The 16,422-nt window shown below is 37.0% G+C and overlaps 1 protein-coding gene across 49 annotated transcripts in view; it reads right to left on the bottom strand.

Annotated features, from left to right (window-relative positions):
• The window catches only part of LOC126981009 (ankyrin-3-like), a 224,740-nt gene that overhangs the window by 101,208 nt on the left and 107,110 nt on the right, over positions 1 to 16,422 (bottom strand). For 47 of the 49 annotated variants that reach the window (XM_050831610.1, XM_050831612.1, XM_050831611.1 and 44 more), the window contains exons 5-18: positions 15,719 to 16,003; positions 15,368 to 15,565; positions 14,942 to 15,068; positions 14,408 to 14,577; positions 13,490 to 13,687; positions 12,974 to 13,315; positions 12,516 to 12,701; positions 12,208 to 12,354; positions 11,346 to 11,467; positions 8,956 to 9,049; positions 8,485 to 8,668; positions 5,080 to 5,163; positions 1,057 to 1,197; positions 745 to 865 (exon numbers count right to left, since the gene is read on the bottom strand). In XM_050831610.1, coding sequence (XP_050687567.1) covers positions 745 to 865; positions 1,057 to 1,197; positions 5,080 to 5,163; positions 8,485 to 8,668; positions 8,956 to 9,049; positions 11,346 to 11,467; positions 12,208 to 12,354; positions 12,516 to 12,701; positions 12,974 to 13,315; positions 13,490 to 13,687; positions 14,408 to 14,577; positions 14,942 to 15,068; positions 15,368 to 15,565; positions 15,719 to 16,003 — 2,399 coding nt within the window. Of the gene's footprint in view, positions 1 to 744; positions 866 to 1,056; positions 1,198 to 5,079; positions 5,164 to 8,484; positions 8,669 to 8,955; positions 9,050 to 10,292; positions 10,621 to 11,345; positions 11,468 to 12,207; positions 12,355 to 12,515; positions 12,702 to 12,973; positions 13,316 to 13,489; positions 13,688 to 14,407; positions 14,578 to 14,941; positions 15,069 to 15,367; positions 15,566 to 15,718; positions 16,004 to 16,422 lie in introns of those variants that run through there. The other 2 variants (XM_050831572.1, XM_050831600.1) reach the window with 2 other exon arrangements.

Genomic DNA, 16,422 nt, shown 5'->3' with positions numbered 1-16,422 from the left:
GCTGCCCATCACACATGCACACTGTAGGAAAAACATTAATTTGCCTGGTTTTGTTCTAGTTTGTCCACTTGTGATTTTTGTGAGCGGTGAGTGAAATGTAGAAACTGTTGTTAAGTTAAACATCTCTCTCTCTGCGAGTTATTTTGCGGCTGCAGCTGCAGGCTGCGGTGGGTGTAACACAGGCATTAAAAAGTCAATCATTTAATGATTTGTGACAGAAACGGTTAACAGATTATTTCATAACACCCCAAAAACTAACCCCCCCCCCAAAAAAAAAGTTTCTTCTGACAGTGTGAGACTGGCACACATGTAAAATTTTACCCATACCCATAACAATACCCCCTCCCCCCACAGGGCCCCACTGCCAACCTGGCAGCCACAGTGCCTCACAGTCCATCGTCAACTGTGCTACGTGGGTATACAGACAACGTGCAGACAACACACACAATAAAAAAAATATATACACCTACCTACGTTTATTGGTTCGTCGGTAGTATTTTACTTTTTTTTTTCCAACGTTTATAATGGATTTTCAGCATTAATGGACTAAGGTCCCCACAATTAGTCTGTTATATCGAGGGTTTACTTAATGTATGTATGTATATATATATATATATATATATATATATATATATATATATATATATATATATATATATATATATATATATATATATATGTATATATATATATATATATATATTGTTCATCTATTAATCAAATTATTTGTTTTTTTTTACTCACCCAGCAAGAATTGGTGCTTTGCCAACATCCACGTTGTCGGCAGGATAGTTGGCCGTCATCTGACTGTAGTGTTCCTTCTGGTGCTGGGGGCTGAGTTGGTCTGCCGGGGCCACTGGAGGAGCTGTAGGGACAACAGAAATTTAGAAACAATGCCTTTACATAAGCAAAAAATACAAGATTATGTTAATTACAGAAATTTATCACATGGTAAAAAATTAGACTCAAAATGACCAACTGAAGGGCAACACATGAAAAAAATGAATAAAATCTAAGTAATTTTCCGAAAGGCAACACAGAGCCTTGCTCCCTTACCTGCCATGGTGTTGCTGCTAAAGGACATGTCCATCTTTTCATCCTTTGTCACATCAATCGGGAGAGAATCATCACCAAGTGACTTCATCTCATCCACAGTGAGGTAACGATAAGACTGATCACCCAGCATTGTGTCATCACCTGTGATGAAGGAATATAATTCATAAACTAAGACGTGTATTATATGTAAACTGGTATTGGTAGGACAGTGAGTTGTGATCTCATGTGAAGTAAACAATGGTGTGGTGGGGGGAAGGGAGACAGCTGGGTCTACATGGCTGGCAGCAAAATAGGCAGTGTATCATGTGGACTTTCCTATGAATGTTGTGCATGCCCAAGTTTTTCATTCAGACACATAAAAGGTGGTCTTATAGCAATTACTCTATAGCAAACAACAGAAAACATTACAAAACACTGAATGAATGGCCAAGGAAAAGAAGCAACATGGCCTCCGTCACTCATAACTCCTTATGGAACAGAGAATCTATTAGTCCTGAAGTGCATGGATGAGTTTTATTGACCTTTTCTTCCATGATCAAGGCTGGAGGGAGCTTATGTCAACTACTGCACCTGCAACACCAACATAATTTCTTAGGCAATTCTCTTCCCAAAGACTTCCCTAAGGAAAGGTAAACATCACTGGATTTAAAAACTTATTGTTTGTAAAGTGATTATGAAAAAAAGTAATATGAATGTAATTTTTTGTTATTGTTATTGGAAACAAAATGAATGAATAAAAAATACTCCCCAGCTTGTTGTCTCAAAATTTTCACAACAGCTTTTGCTTTTCACAGGCTTTTTTTTATACGAGATTCATGTTTCAGAATGTGTGGTTGACACTAGACAGGCACCAGTTCATAATTGACATTGTCTTTTTCATGGGCATGCTTCAGTGTGACACCTTGCCAAACTCACAAAGTTGTGTATTGGTGTTTTGTGTATATTATGGGATTTGGAAGCCAACCAGGGGCACCTGAAGCATGAGAGGAGGGGCAGACACAGATGGGGTAGGATGGGGACAAGCACCGGACTGTCTGGGGACTGTCTACCCATGTGGTACGCCAGAGGGATGGTGTGTTAAGTGTGTAAATTTTTTTAAGAAACATCAAAGAAAATTAGTTCAAATAGAATATAAGATAGGAAATAAAGAAAATTTCTTACGATAAAAATTTTCAATATCAGTTATAATGTGTTCATACAGTATTCAGAATTAGTGCTTGTCACAAAGACACCCTAAGTCACATCCACTGACAGTCACTTGGACATGGCTGGAAGTTTCTTTGTGACAAGCACTAACCACTAACACTGATGATGATAAGGAGAAAGATGCTTATTATGATAAACTCAACTCAAAAATAAAAAAATGTCTACAGTTGATAGTGAGAATAAGTGATCCCCTTTAACTATATTCTGCCTTGCTTGATATTTGTAATTTCAAAACTATTCATTCACATTTCAAATTTTAGAGCTAAATTATGTTCCCTTATTAAGTTTTGATATGATTTGTTTGTCTTTTCACTAAATTGTTAAATACTATGTATTTCTACTATTTACAGAAACACCTTTTTGTGTTCCCCTGAATACTTCACAGCAATCCTCCATTCCCAAATGTGACAGCAACTTTTAACCTCTGCATAATGACTTATATTAAAGTAGCCAATTTTCTCCATGTACAACTCTGTCTTCACACGTCATGCTAAGCATGAACATTACAATAAAGAAGACCACAGGAAAGAAAAATACTTTGATACAAAGCATGCACTGGCCTACTACCACAAAAGATAATGTAAGCAACGGTATAATTCAAGATGCTAAGACTATCAAAGAAGATGCAAGAAAGGGATCCAATCTGCACCTAGAAGAGAGTTACCCTCTTCTGTCTGATTTCCTGGACTACTGCATTACATTGTTCCTTCAACCTTGTTCATGCAACACAGCTTGGGTTTTGCAAAACAATGGCTAACAAACAATGGCTGGTGAGCTATACAAGTGATGATAATCATGATGAAAGGGAATTATTTTTAAAAATTAACAAGCACAAGATATAATAAATAACAATCATTTGTTTATCCTCTTCAAGGGATGCAGTGCCACAAATAAATTTGTTTTTTGTGTACTTCTCTATGAAGTGTTACAATACACTGTATGACAGACAATCCACATGTTCCATTCTTTCTTAACTTGTAACAAAATCTCAGCCAACAGAGACAAGAGTTGTGGGTTCAGAGTTACTTTCCTTCACTAGTACACAGCTTGTGTAAATGTATCTAAATACATAACTTAGAAAGCAGGAATGAAATATTCCATAGAGAATTCCATTCCAAGCACCTCTGGCCAAAATGACTACTGTAAGCCACATGAATGTCAGGAAGTGTTTGACCAGTCAAACAAATGGTTATCAAGATAAGCATAATCTTAACATCTTATCACATCAAACAATGGATGTTCACAAGTGCTTTGTCACAGTTGTTATTCGCTGCCAATGCATATCTGATGTCATTTCTGCACAAGATTCTTGTTTCCATGTTTTTCTTTTTTCAAGTACTCCAATGACTATACCAAAGGTATTCATCAGTAATCTACAATGGGGTAAATAAGTATTCCAAGGGTATTTAACAATGAATAAACACTGGAATGGCCATGGTGCTACCATTCTTTAGTTCTAAGTTATGGATGTTCATGACACAGATATACGTGGAACACTACAGATTCAGTTTCAATGATGTGATTAGTTGTGTAGCCAATCACACTGTACCATTTATATCTTATAAATGATGGCCCATGTGTGAACTCTAACCCCTTCTAACTGCAAGAAGCTTGACAACAATCATGTATTATTACAATGCCCTACAGCAGTCTCAATTACAAAACTTGTGATATCAGACTAACACCTGAAAACATAGAACACCTTAAAAAGAATAGGTGAATCAGGTGCTTGTAGATAACATACAACTTGCAGTTTCATAAATTTATCAAGCAAGACTCAATTTAAAATTCTGAAGCTGTATCAAGCTGGTATCACTTGAATTTATGTTTCTCACTTAGAACTGCTGTTTGCACTCATTTAATCTATTACTCTAACCAGCAACTAGTTAATCAACTTAAAACAGCCAATTTTCAAGATAGTTGAATGGCCCGTAGGTCTGTGCACATTGGAATACCATGTGGCAAAGGTTCACTATGATGTGTGGGAGAGTTTGCATCAGTAGACCATCATGACTTGCTGATGTGTGGTAGTGGCTAAGTGTCATGGCTAGTGACTATCCTCTGCCACATGCTGTTCCCCTTCACACCAGCATACCACAGCACTCAATGACAAACTACTACATACCATCTTAACCCCATGGCCTGTACCCCAACAATCCACAGACGTCTAGTGACACGAACAAGTGACCATGTAACATTCTAAACCAAGTATGTGCAGACTTCCCAGCAAAGCAAAGCTGTGGCTGCCACATCAAGGAGCAAAAATTTGTAAAACTGAGAATTGCAATTTTCAATAAACTTTAGATTTGTTAAATTAAACTTGTGTATGACTGAATTAATGACTGGTTAGTATTTTGAAGTAAATATTTTACAATATTATTTACAGTGTGTTTTACTTTCAATTGGCTGGATTATTATTATCATTTTTTTTTTTTTTTTTAGCCCTGGAATGTTTCCTTACCTTTCATACTATATGCTGCTACCCAGTATATGCAATGTCTTAAAAAGCACATTATATATGCTCAGATGAGTCAATATTCTAAGAGCACTTTCTATGGTCTGCAAATTCTCATTGTTACTATTCAAAACAAACCAAGAAAGTACAACCAAATACCATGTGCATGCACCATTATCTCTTTTAAATACAGGACAAACAGAACCTACTTTTCCTGAAACCAATCATTAGCATTAGATAAATTTTATGTCAAGACTTGCTTAAATATATTCAAGATATTTCTCAAAACTGAAGCCAATGTGAAAACTCATCCTGTACTTTTTAGAGTGATGACAAAACTTTCATTCCTAGTATAAACTTACTGGTGTAGCGAAACTGTCCTTCATAGTACGGGAGGGTGACGTGCTGCGGCTTACCGAACATGGAGGAGACCATAGTGTCGTCACCTGGACACAGACAACACCCACAACGGACAAGGGTTAGTCAGTAACACCTTCCTGTACTCGAGTCACAGCTAGGTCTATGTCTGTCACTTTGTGCTTGATGAGGTCACAATGACATCAGAAACTACACAAATGCAAACTGACTTTCCAGTAGTTCTGCATTTTAAAATTGTTACAGTAATATTTTGATCTTCAAAAAGGAGCATCATCAAGCATAAAACCTACTGTCAGGTTCAGCAATGTCACTCTGTCGTCTTTTTCCCCACACTTCTCATGCTGTTAGTTAATACCATTCATGGCACATTAAAATTTAGACAAAAATTCCACTCAAATCAAAACCGTAGACAAAGGAATATTGTTAATGTCTCAGACCATGCACCTTGCAACACCTACATTTGACTGAATCAAAACAGTCAACCAATTTGGTCTAATAAACAATATACAAAATGACAAAAAAAAAATAAGCTTGCCACAAGCAACAGAATACAATAAATTTGCAGCCGTTACTCCAAGCCAATAAACAGATTTTTTCAGTACCAAAATGTACTTTCTACAGCATTTAGAGAATTATCATTTAGTTATAAATTACAGTCAGCCTCTCATTTTATTCTGTTCACAAAAATTAGTTTCTGATAATGTATGCTATGTAAAATATTTTTAACTATTATATAAATATGCTCAAAATGCTCTAAATAAATATTTAATGTGTGCTTTCATGTCTAGGGAGAATACACAATGACCTTAAAAAAGAATTTATACTACATTACAGATCTGGCTTGTAACTATAATGGCCGTCTGAATTATTTTAAAGCCTATACAAATGCAAGTATTTCAATGTCTAAATATATATGAGACGATAAATCTAACATTTACATATAACAAAGAAAAAATCCAACTTGCTGCATTTGCAAGCTAACACTCCAAGCTTCAACAGTCTGTCGTAAAAGCCTCCCTACACTGATGGACAGTTTCCCAGGGTTGAGGTAGTGGTTTGTTAGTAGCTCAGACAACTTAAACCTAGTGTCAAGATGCTGTCTTGTGTCGGGTCATTGGAAAGATGGCATCACCTTACCCTTCTGTAGATGATTCTTGAGAGTGCCTTATACTGTTGCTCTTGCATGCATACCTTTAAGTAGCCACAACAATGCTACAATGGTATTTAGACCTTGTATAGTATGACATGCAAGCGTTAATGTATTCATTAGTGAAAATGCTTAACATAGTTAGCTCCTTGTTAGTTCAACCAATGATAACTGAAAACTGACGACCTTAAAACCTTGTTCATAATTTTTTTTTCAAAGCCATGCTTGACATGCAAAAAAAAAAAAAAAATAAATAAATAAAATAAATAAATATATATATATATATATATATATATATATATATATATATATATATATATATATATATATATATATATATATATATATATATATATATATATATATATATATATATATATATATATATATATATATATATATATATATATATATATATATATATATATATATATATATATATATATATATATATATATATATATATATATATATATATATATATATATATATATATATATATATATAATATATATATATATATATATATATATATATATATAATATATATATATATATATATATATATATATTATATATATATATATATATATATATATATATATATTTACAGATATATATATATATATATATATCTGTAAATATATATATATATATATATATATATATATATATATATATATATATATATATATATATATATATATATATATTATATATATATATATATATATATATATATATATATACATATATATATATATATATATATATATATATATATATATATATATATATATATATATATATATATATATATATATATATATATATATATATATATATATATGATTCAGATTAATTATTTTCAATAACATACATTTCATGCCTTTATGTAGCATACCGTTATCATAAAGCCCTTTTAAGTATTTGAAGTTATAATAATGAAAGCAGACGTCATGTGTGCCAGTCAATGTGTCATTCAATGGGATAAGTTAGTCACATTCAAAATAAAAATAATGAACTATCAAGAGGAAATCTCAGTAAGTAAAGCATCAAACTTTTTCAACTGTGATATCAAACCTGATCAAAATTGTAAAAGAAATTAATGGAATGCAAACTCATTAGATTATATAAAACATTCCAAAATTAGCAGTCCACTCCACGCTAAATCAAAAAGAAGAAAACATAATGGTTGCAGGTGCACAACACACCAGGCCGTCACACAGAGCCTGTCCACCTCCAGACTCCTACTCGGGCACAGCCACGGGCCTTTTATGAGCATTAATCCATGCTGGCCAAGTTATCATTATATCAAGAAGAATTTTGGGTATCTTATGAAGTTGATAGTTAAGTAAATGAGTGATATTACAATATCAATAAAAATAACTAAATTAACTGCAATATTAGTACAGAATATATGTTTAAAAAGAAAAATGAGTATGTATATATGAACCTGGCTGATAAAATATTAATGGACTCATGTAGCACTCAACTTTCCCCAAAAAAATTTCATATAAATGACAAATACAATAAAAATATGATAGTTATCTACCTGAAACTATATTCTCAACACTCACACAAGACATAATGTTTAGCTTGTAGTGAAGTACTGAATACTGAAAATTAATGAAGTATTACTCAGACTTTAACCATTGTGATAAATTTATACTTGACATAGTATAGAATATATCAAAAATAGTTCTGCTACTTTCGTATATGAGTGTGCCAATAGATTAAAAAAATTAACTGATGGACATTGATAAATAAATAAAAATGAAAGCACTGGATACCTACAGAGTCCAAACAACCACAGAAAACCAAACACCTGAATACAAAAATCTTCATGAATAAAATCATCCCGTTTGAATCAACGTGTTTGTCCGTAGAGTCAATAGAAGTGACAATACCAAACACTAAACTTCTCATAAGAACTTCAAAACTGTGCATACAACAATGAATCCTCTTCCGTTGAAAATAACGGTCAGAAACTACAAAAACAAGCATAGAAAATTACAAAGAATCTGATACAAAACCCCAGGTAGGTAGGAAAATAACTACTAGAATTATTTAGCAAAACTACATAAAACCCCAACAACAGGAGCAATATAACACTGCTAAGATAACAACATAGCTACACAAATCCCCTTATAATGACAGTCATTGAAACTACTATGAGAGTAAAGAATAACTAGTGGTAGAAGATGGTCTGCTCTCTGGTAAAGAAGAGTGCTGAACTTACCTCCCTCATCCTCAGATTCGCTCATGAAGGTCTCGTGCATGGTCTCCGGCACCACCACCTTGTACTTCTCCTCGGTGGTGGTGGTGGTGGTGGTGTTGATGGTGGTCTCTGTGACAATCTTAAGCGTCTCGACTACTGAAATGTAGCCGAGACGCTGGGCAATGCTCAGCGCCGTTTTGCCGTCCTGTTTGAAAGGCGTTGCATCATGTGTGAGCAAGGATTATGTTTTGTGCTGAGTGAAGTTAAAGATGGCATGTTCCCTAACCATACTCCAGAAAATTGTAGAGGTGGGATAATACTACACAATTAAAGGGAGAAAAACTAAAATATTTGATAAATATTCGGAAAACTCATTTTTATTCTTCTTGAATGAAAAGTGAGTTCATACTTCTCAGGTAACATAAAAATATTGCTATGTAGTCCCTCAATTATATAAAGTCTGGCTTATACACAAACAAAATCAAGACTTACGTTTGTCTCCGTGTTGGGCTCAGCCTTGTTTTCTAGCAGTAAGTTGACAATTTGGGTGTGGCCTTGCTGAGCTGCTTGGTGGAGTGGTGTGTAGCTGATAGGGGGATAATAAGAAAAGGATTAATACTTCGGGGATACAACTTCAAATTCAGAGTGCATTACTGATATATCCAAATGATTTACATTTTACAAGAATTACAAAACAGGAATAAAGGCAAGACAGCAGTTTGATAAACTTCTGTACACCTGGTAAGTAATTCAAAACCATCAATCAAAGCTTAGCTCCATAACAGTTACACCATATCTTAAGCCTCAGTTCTCTCCCAGTAATCATTTAACCACAGACTGACTCAAAAAGAAAATATTCCCTTCCCTGTTTTTAACACAAACAATGAGTAAAAAGAATATTGCTTGATGAGGTCTGCAGTTCAATGTCTATGTCTACATAACTTTACTGAATGTTCAACTCATTTTCCTTAAATATTGTTCCTCGGGAATCAGAAAAGGCTGCACAGCTGAGGCAAGTTATATGAAGCAATAATAAGAAAGTAAGGTGGAAGGGTTTGTCAATCATGAACAAAGAAAGATGCAAATATGAGTGAAAAAATAATCTACATCACCCATGGAGGGAAGACAACATGCAGAAAATAATGGAAGACTGACAGATCTAGTGATTAACTGACAGACTGATTTATTGGACAATATGATCATTATGTCGTAATTGTAATGGTCATATGGCACTGAATAAACTGTTTATAATAACTGACTATAGTAATAACTTATAAAATCAAGGGTGCCTGATAAAATTAATCAAATATAATGTACACAAGGAAGAGTGCAACAGATAGGCAAAAGAATTGCACTAAAATCCAAAGAATAATTCTTTTAGGATTGTACCATTGTTTCAATGAAAGGCTGCCTCTTTTCACGATAGAAAGCAAGTGAAACATCAATCAATATCAATTTGGAATGTGGCCATATCTTATCTCACAACCAGAGTCAACAAATCATGAAGTGGGGCAGTATCCTGTCACCTAATTTAGCTGCGTGATCTTTCTTCTCTTGCCCATAAATGCTTTCCTTCACTGGGTTGTTCTCACTCCCCTCCCTGCTGAAGGGGTCAACAGGGTCAGGGTGATAACAACTTAATCACCCAAAATACTGATAATCTTCACTCCTCCTGGAGTGTAATGACCTCAATCATTGAGAACTATGACCAGATGGTGCACATAAAAGCTTCTGCTAAAGACTGAAAAAAATGCAAGAAGTTGAGGAGCAAAAAGTGAATGACAGAAAATGGTGAAAAACACCTGGGCATCCAATCTTTTCATACTTACTCAAGGTGACTGGAGCCACAGACTTAACAGTGCACTTTCACTGATCCCTTCACTGGATTTTTCACACAAAGTATTTTTGAAAATCTGGAGTAGCACCCGATACATATGCAAAGGTACAGCACAAGACTGCCAGGGTGAACTAGATGACTAATCCACCAACTCAAGGTTTTCTTCATTCACTTTCTACAGCACAAATTTATGTTGCAGACACCAGGTACTGGCCTCTGTACACACAACACATTAATATTCCTTTGCCCAAAGAACATGAATGAAAAACTAGATGTAAGACTCCCAGCAAGCCAGGTGAGCAGGATTAAAGCTCACTCTGTTTGGGATGAGGGCGCCAGGCAGAGGCCTCCTTATCTTATCACACTATCACAGCTGGTTATGCGTAATCTTAATCTGAGAGCTTATCACTCCCACACCTTTTCTTTCACTATCATTAATCTGTCACTCCTCCACAGAAGTTAGTTTGAGAAATGGTGGTTTCTAACATTTGTCTCTATATAACCAGTATGCCATACATGATACTCAAATTAAATGAGGAAGGACAGGAAGTGCATTTCAATCTGTTTCTGTCTTGTGTCTTTAGTATCCAATATCACCGTAAACATTCTGTAAACTTCTTAATTTCATCACAGCATCTACTGAATGGTCTCCCCTTGGGTCTTTGTATACCAGTTACTTCCTACTCTAGCTTTTTTTTTCTATCTGTTGTCCTCTCTTGTACATATTTGTCCTAACCATTGTCATTTCTTGGTGTTCATTGCCTTTATTGTGTCATCTATTTTTATCTATTCTCTTTGCCATTTATCTTATCCATCATACTGATATCCATCATTGATCTCTCCCTCCCTCTTTGGGCACCTCTCAATTTCCTTTCCAGAGACTTGGTCAATGCCTCTCTGATTCACAGGGCAATACAGGAACGATGCATTGACTCAAAAACCCACACAGACAGCCTCTCAATGTTAACTTGGTTTCTGAAAACAATTCATCAATAAGAATGATAATAATAATGCATTAGCTAAGTTACATATGTGGAAAACTAACCCGAGCTGAGTGGTGGAGTTAACCTTGGCTCCGTGCTGCAAGAGGAAGCGCACCATGTTCATCTGCCCGAAGTGACAGGCAACATGCAGCGGGGTGTATCCTGCCTTGGTTGCAGGGTCAATCTGGAGGGAGAAGCAACAATGATCTGTCAGTGCATGTATTTTTTCTCTTTATGAGTGTGTGTGTAATATGCTAATTATCCAGATATCAGGCTTTTGGCAGCACGGTAAAGAATATATTCATACACAAGGGAAATAAGTGAAGCAACTGGTATAAACAAGTGTTGAATGCTCCCATCTGTTGCTCTTTTGGCCACAACTATAACATGCTATCTTATGTCAGCGGGAATGTAGGTTTGAACAGCAATAAATCTATGATAATATAAGCTGTACAGAAGAACATGAAAAGGAAAACAGTAGACTTCAAAATTAATATTAGAAGTGGATCAATGCCAATGTCAACCCACTTTCAGAGTAAAATATGCCTTCCTACCATATTAGACTGTTCATTTTAGAGTTTGCAGTGAAAGAGTCTTTATCTTTGGAAAAATCAAACTATAGAAGAAATAACAGTGACTCAGTTCATATCTGACACACATTTCCTATATAACTGCACTTTGCATCATAAGAGGTCTGCAGGTACATATCCAAGATCTTCGAAAAAAGGGCTTCATCTATAGAGGCCCCATCATTGCTTAGCATCAAGTGTGTCATTGTCTGAGTTGAAGGGCACAAAAGGGGCTCGTAAATTATCCTTTGAAGATGCGGAAGGCAAACTTTTGTGACTATGATTCAATATGAACTTTATCATTCTAAAAGATGGAACTTAAGAAGACAAGTGTATCAACTGGTTTGGTCCTCACCTGAGCACCGTGCTTGACTAAGATGGCGGCAACATTGACTCTGTCCTCCTGGCCACACAAGTGTAGTGGCGTCAGGCCGTTCTTAGCACAAGCACCTGCTGCAGCGTTGTGCTCAATCAGGAGTGTGGCCATGTCGGTGTGACCCTCCTGCAAGATAATAAACCTCATTAAAATATTTGGAGAAAAGTCCAACATCATAAATGTATATATAAAAGGATTCCTTATATTTTATTCAATCATGCAATTGCAAAACTTTTATTCAGTAATTGACAACATACATCTTCTTTCTTCCTATCTTTTTGCATCACCTGAGAGCTCAGATGAAGCGGTGTGAAGCCAGCCTTGGACTCAGCGTTGGCGCTGGCACCGTACTCCAGCAGCGTGGTGGCAATATCCATTTGATTCTTGCGGGAGGCAATGTGGAGAGGAGTGTAGCCATTCTTGGCGGTGGCATGAGGAGAGGCTCCCTTGTCCAACAACAACAATGCCACATTCTGGGGAAAAATATTTTTGTTAATTTTTATGTAAATATATATGAAAGTAATCAGACATTTATTCAATACCCCTATGTATTAATATGAGATCAAACTAGTTAAAATACCTTGAGAACTATGAGTAGAATTGCACCATAACTATGGAGATTATATGAACAAATAAATATAAAACCCCTTCATCAAATAAAATAAGCAATAAAACAAATCACAATAATTCTTTACTAAAACAGTTATGCAAGAAGAAAAGTTTACTGGCAGGACAGCACACCCACCTGGTGGTCGTAATGGGCAGCCACGTGCAAGGGAGTGACACCGTTCTTTCCTTGAGCATCAACCGGCGCATCTTTCTGGAGCAGCAAGCGAGCAACCTTCATGTTCCCATACTTGGCTGCCAGGTGGAGGGGTGTGAAGCCCTTCTTGGTGGTGGAAGTGAGGGATGCGCCATGCTCCAGCAGCACGCTGGCCACCTCTTCCTGGCCCTCCTTGGCAGCGATATGAAGGGCCGTGTAGTGGTCCTTGGTGGTGGCATCGACAGCAGCGCCGTGTTGTAGGAGCAGCACCACAATGTCACTGTTGCCCAAGCGGGATGCAATGTGAAGGGCAGTTTGCTGTTCCTGTAAAGTGAGTTGCCTTTCATGTAACTCAAATTTTATTACAAATTTGGTCACTTACTCCTATGGATAAGTGAGCAACATAAAGCGCACTCCAGTTATGCTAAATCACAGTATTAGGATGTCTATATGTATTACTGTAATTATTGTAGAAAAATAAAAAGTGATGAAACTTACCCGAGCCCTGGCATCCACCTGTGCTCCATTCCTCAGGAGGATGCGAATGATGTCGGTCTGGTTGGCTCGGGCCGCGAGGTGGAGAGGCGTCTCCCCTCGCACGGTGGGCACGTCAGCAATGGCAGAGTGTTGGAGCAGGTAGATCACAATGTTCATGCAGCCCATGAAGGAGGCCACATGCAGAGGAGTCAGCCCAGACTGTAATAAAGCATGACTTAGTTGAAAAAAATATAGAAACCTAGCTCCTGCCTTTTTGCCATCCCAATCTTGACTACAGTGGGGTATACTATAATGAATGTAACTGATTCTAGAACATCATTCATAATGGTATTTGTTCAATTTACTATACACTGAAATACATATATCTACAGGTTATCCACTCGAAGCCCACACCTGAAGTTGCAACTCAACACGATTTAAAATGAAAATATAATATAAAGTCAATGAAAGTGATGTGGTATTTTCATGACTGCCATGAGATGCAGGGTGAGGCTAGCTAGGGCAGGGAAGGGGCTCAGAGGCCAGCAAAGGGCACCTGATGTTTGTGAGGGAGGGGCAGGCAGGGAAGGAGCATGGTGGGGGAGAGGAGCCTGACTGTCTGTGGGTTGTCATTACACCAATTATTCAATAAATAGCTGAACTCTGAAGGCTACAAATGCTAATTATCCACAAAGAACGGGATGATTTAGAATTTGGGATGGACATAAAGTTGAAAATCTTAAAGAAATAAGAAGCAAATTTTCTTTACTACATCACTACTTTATAATACTAATGTTGAGTGATGATGATGATGAGGAGGAGGAGGAGGAAGGTGGAGGATGAGGATGAAGAGGAGAAGGAAGAGGAGGAGGAAGAGGATGAGAACACTGGTATGATGGCAACAATAGTGATGATGGATATTCCCGATGTCTGGCTCACCTCTGTTGTTGCCTCGATGCTGGCGCCGTGCTTGAGGAGCAGCTCCACCACCTTGATTCTGTTCTTCTTGCAGGCGATGTGTAGGGGGGTGAAGCCATTGAGGGCACGTGCATTGGGCTCGGCCTTGCGGTCCAGCAACAGCTTTGCAACTCGTACATGTCCACAGTGAGCTGTAGCAGAAATAATTAACTTAATGTGCCAAGCTGCTGTTCCTTTGATATCACTCACTCTTTCCTGCATGTGTGAGTTAGTGGCACCTACGTAAGGCTCAGAAAAAAAGACATAATAAGTCAACCAGAAGTAAAGCTAAATATAAGAAAAAAGGAACCCATTCTGATTGGTTTTGAACTATTAATATTGAGCATCATGTACAGTGTTGTAGTTTATCCTGAAGGTGTAAACTGCAAGTCAATCTCATCAAAATACAATGAACTAAATTGCAAAGCTGACATTTCAACTATCAAAAAAATACATATGTCAAATAGCTCACTAAAAGGAAAACGTATATGGTCATATAAAAAAGCAGTATCTTACCAGCAACATGAAGAGCAGTGAGGAAGTCAACAGTGACATCATCGACTGGAGCCTTGTGGTAGAGGAGGATTCGCGCAGCATCAACGTGATCACCTTGAGAGGCCATGTGTAGCGGAGCCAAGCCATTCTGCAAACACAGACACCGATGTGTGACAGCCATGTCTTGTCTCGGTAATTTATTAGTATAATATACACTTAGAAATAAACATGTGGCTAATATAATAGGCATTATATAACCTATCAGCAAGTCTTGGGTCACTAATCCTGTACTCATTTAGATATATATTCTGTTTAACAACTTAGCTTTGTTGATCACTGCTTTCCTGGCCTACTAATAAGCTCTGAGAAACTGAAAATTGTTACAACTCCAAAAAAATAAGTCAATGTGAATAATGTTTAGCCTCCCCTATCTAAGAGGCTGCTTACCTTGGTTTTGCTGGTGATTGGGGCACCCTTCTCCAGGAGCATGTCCACCACTGCCTCATGGCCGGACCTTGCAGCACAGTGGAGGGGCGTGAGGCCGTCCCTGGTCTTGGCCTCATAGTTAGCTCCTTTGTCGATCAGCAGAGACACCATGTTCCCTTTTCCCCATTTGGAGGCCACATGCAGAGGTGTGATCTGGTGCTGTGGAGGTAGACAAATGTGATAATTTCTTTAATTCAATCATGAAATGTATATATGTGAAATAAAGGGTAACATATATTTCAAGACATGTTTGAAGTTGTTGGTCTTAGGGAGTATTCAATGAACAAATTATTTTACAAAGTATTTACTAACCTTAGCAATATAATTTACATCAGCACCACGTTGGATGAGAAGATTAGCAATGTTTTCGTTGCCGTAATGTGAGGCGATGTGAAGTGGGGTGAAGCCTGACTTGGAGGTGACATCAGGGTTGTGATCCGTGTGGAGGAGCAAAGCAGCAGCCTTTGTGTCATCCTTCTTGGCAGCGATGTGGAGGGCAGGGAGGCGCACCTTTCCTCTAGTGTCATTTTCCAGCAACACTGCCACCACTTTATCGTGCCCTTGCTGCAGGGCGACTGCTAGGGGAGTGAACCCGTCCTGAAATGAAGAGGGAAAAAATCAACAATCAGGAGCTGCAACAGACTTGTGACAAATTAAATATACAGAATGACTAATAATAAAAAAATCTGGTCATCACAGAATCCCATGTCCCTTGCTTAACATATATGATTTATCAAGTCTATTTACAGGTAAGTTGCACATCTCTACCTCTCTACTTCCATATTATGTTTACTCTTTGAAATCATGTTTTATTTAATAGAGTGGAATTTAGATGATTCAGAACCCAGCCCTTTCCCTCCATGAATAAGAGAAAAATCATTAATTCGTGAGTTAGCATTTCTAAACAAATTACTCCTATTCCCACTTCCCTTCCTTCTCCCAATCACACAAAACTCCCACAAACCCCATTGCTCACGACACTACTGATCACGAGCCTCACGGAAGAGTATAAAACC

The sequence above is a fragment of the Eriocheir sinensis genome, chromosome 46 (assembly GCF_024679095.1).
Source record: "Eriocheir sinensis breed Jianghai 21 chromosome 46, ASM2467909v1, whole genome shotgun sequence".
Taxonomy (NCBI): Eukaryota; Metazoa; Arthropoda; class Malacostraca; order Decapoda; family Varunidae; genus Eriocheir; species Eriocheir sinensis.
Note: the sequence above shows the minus strand (reverse complement) of the source record. Positions and strands in the feature narration are given on the sequence as shown.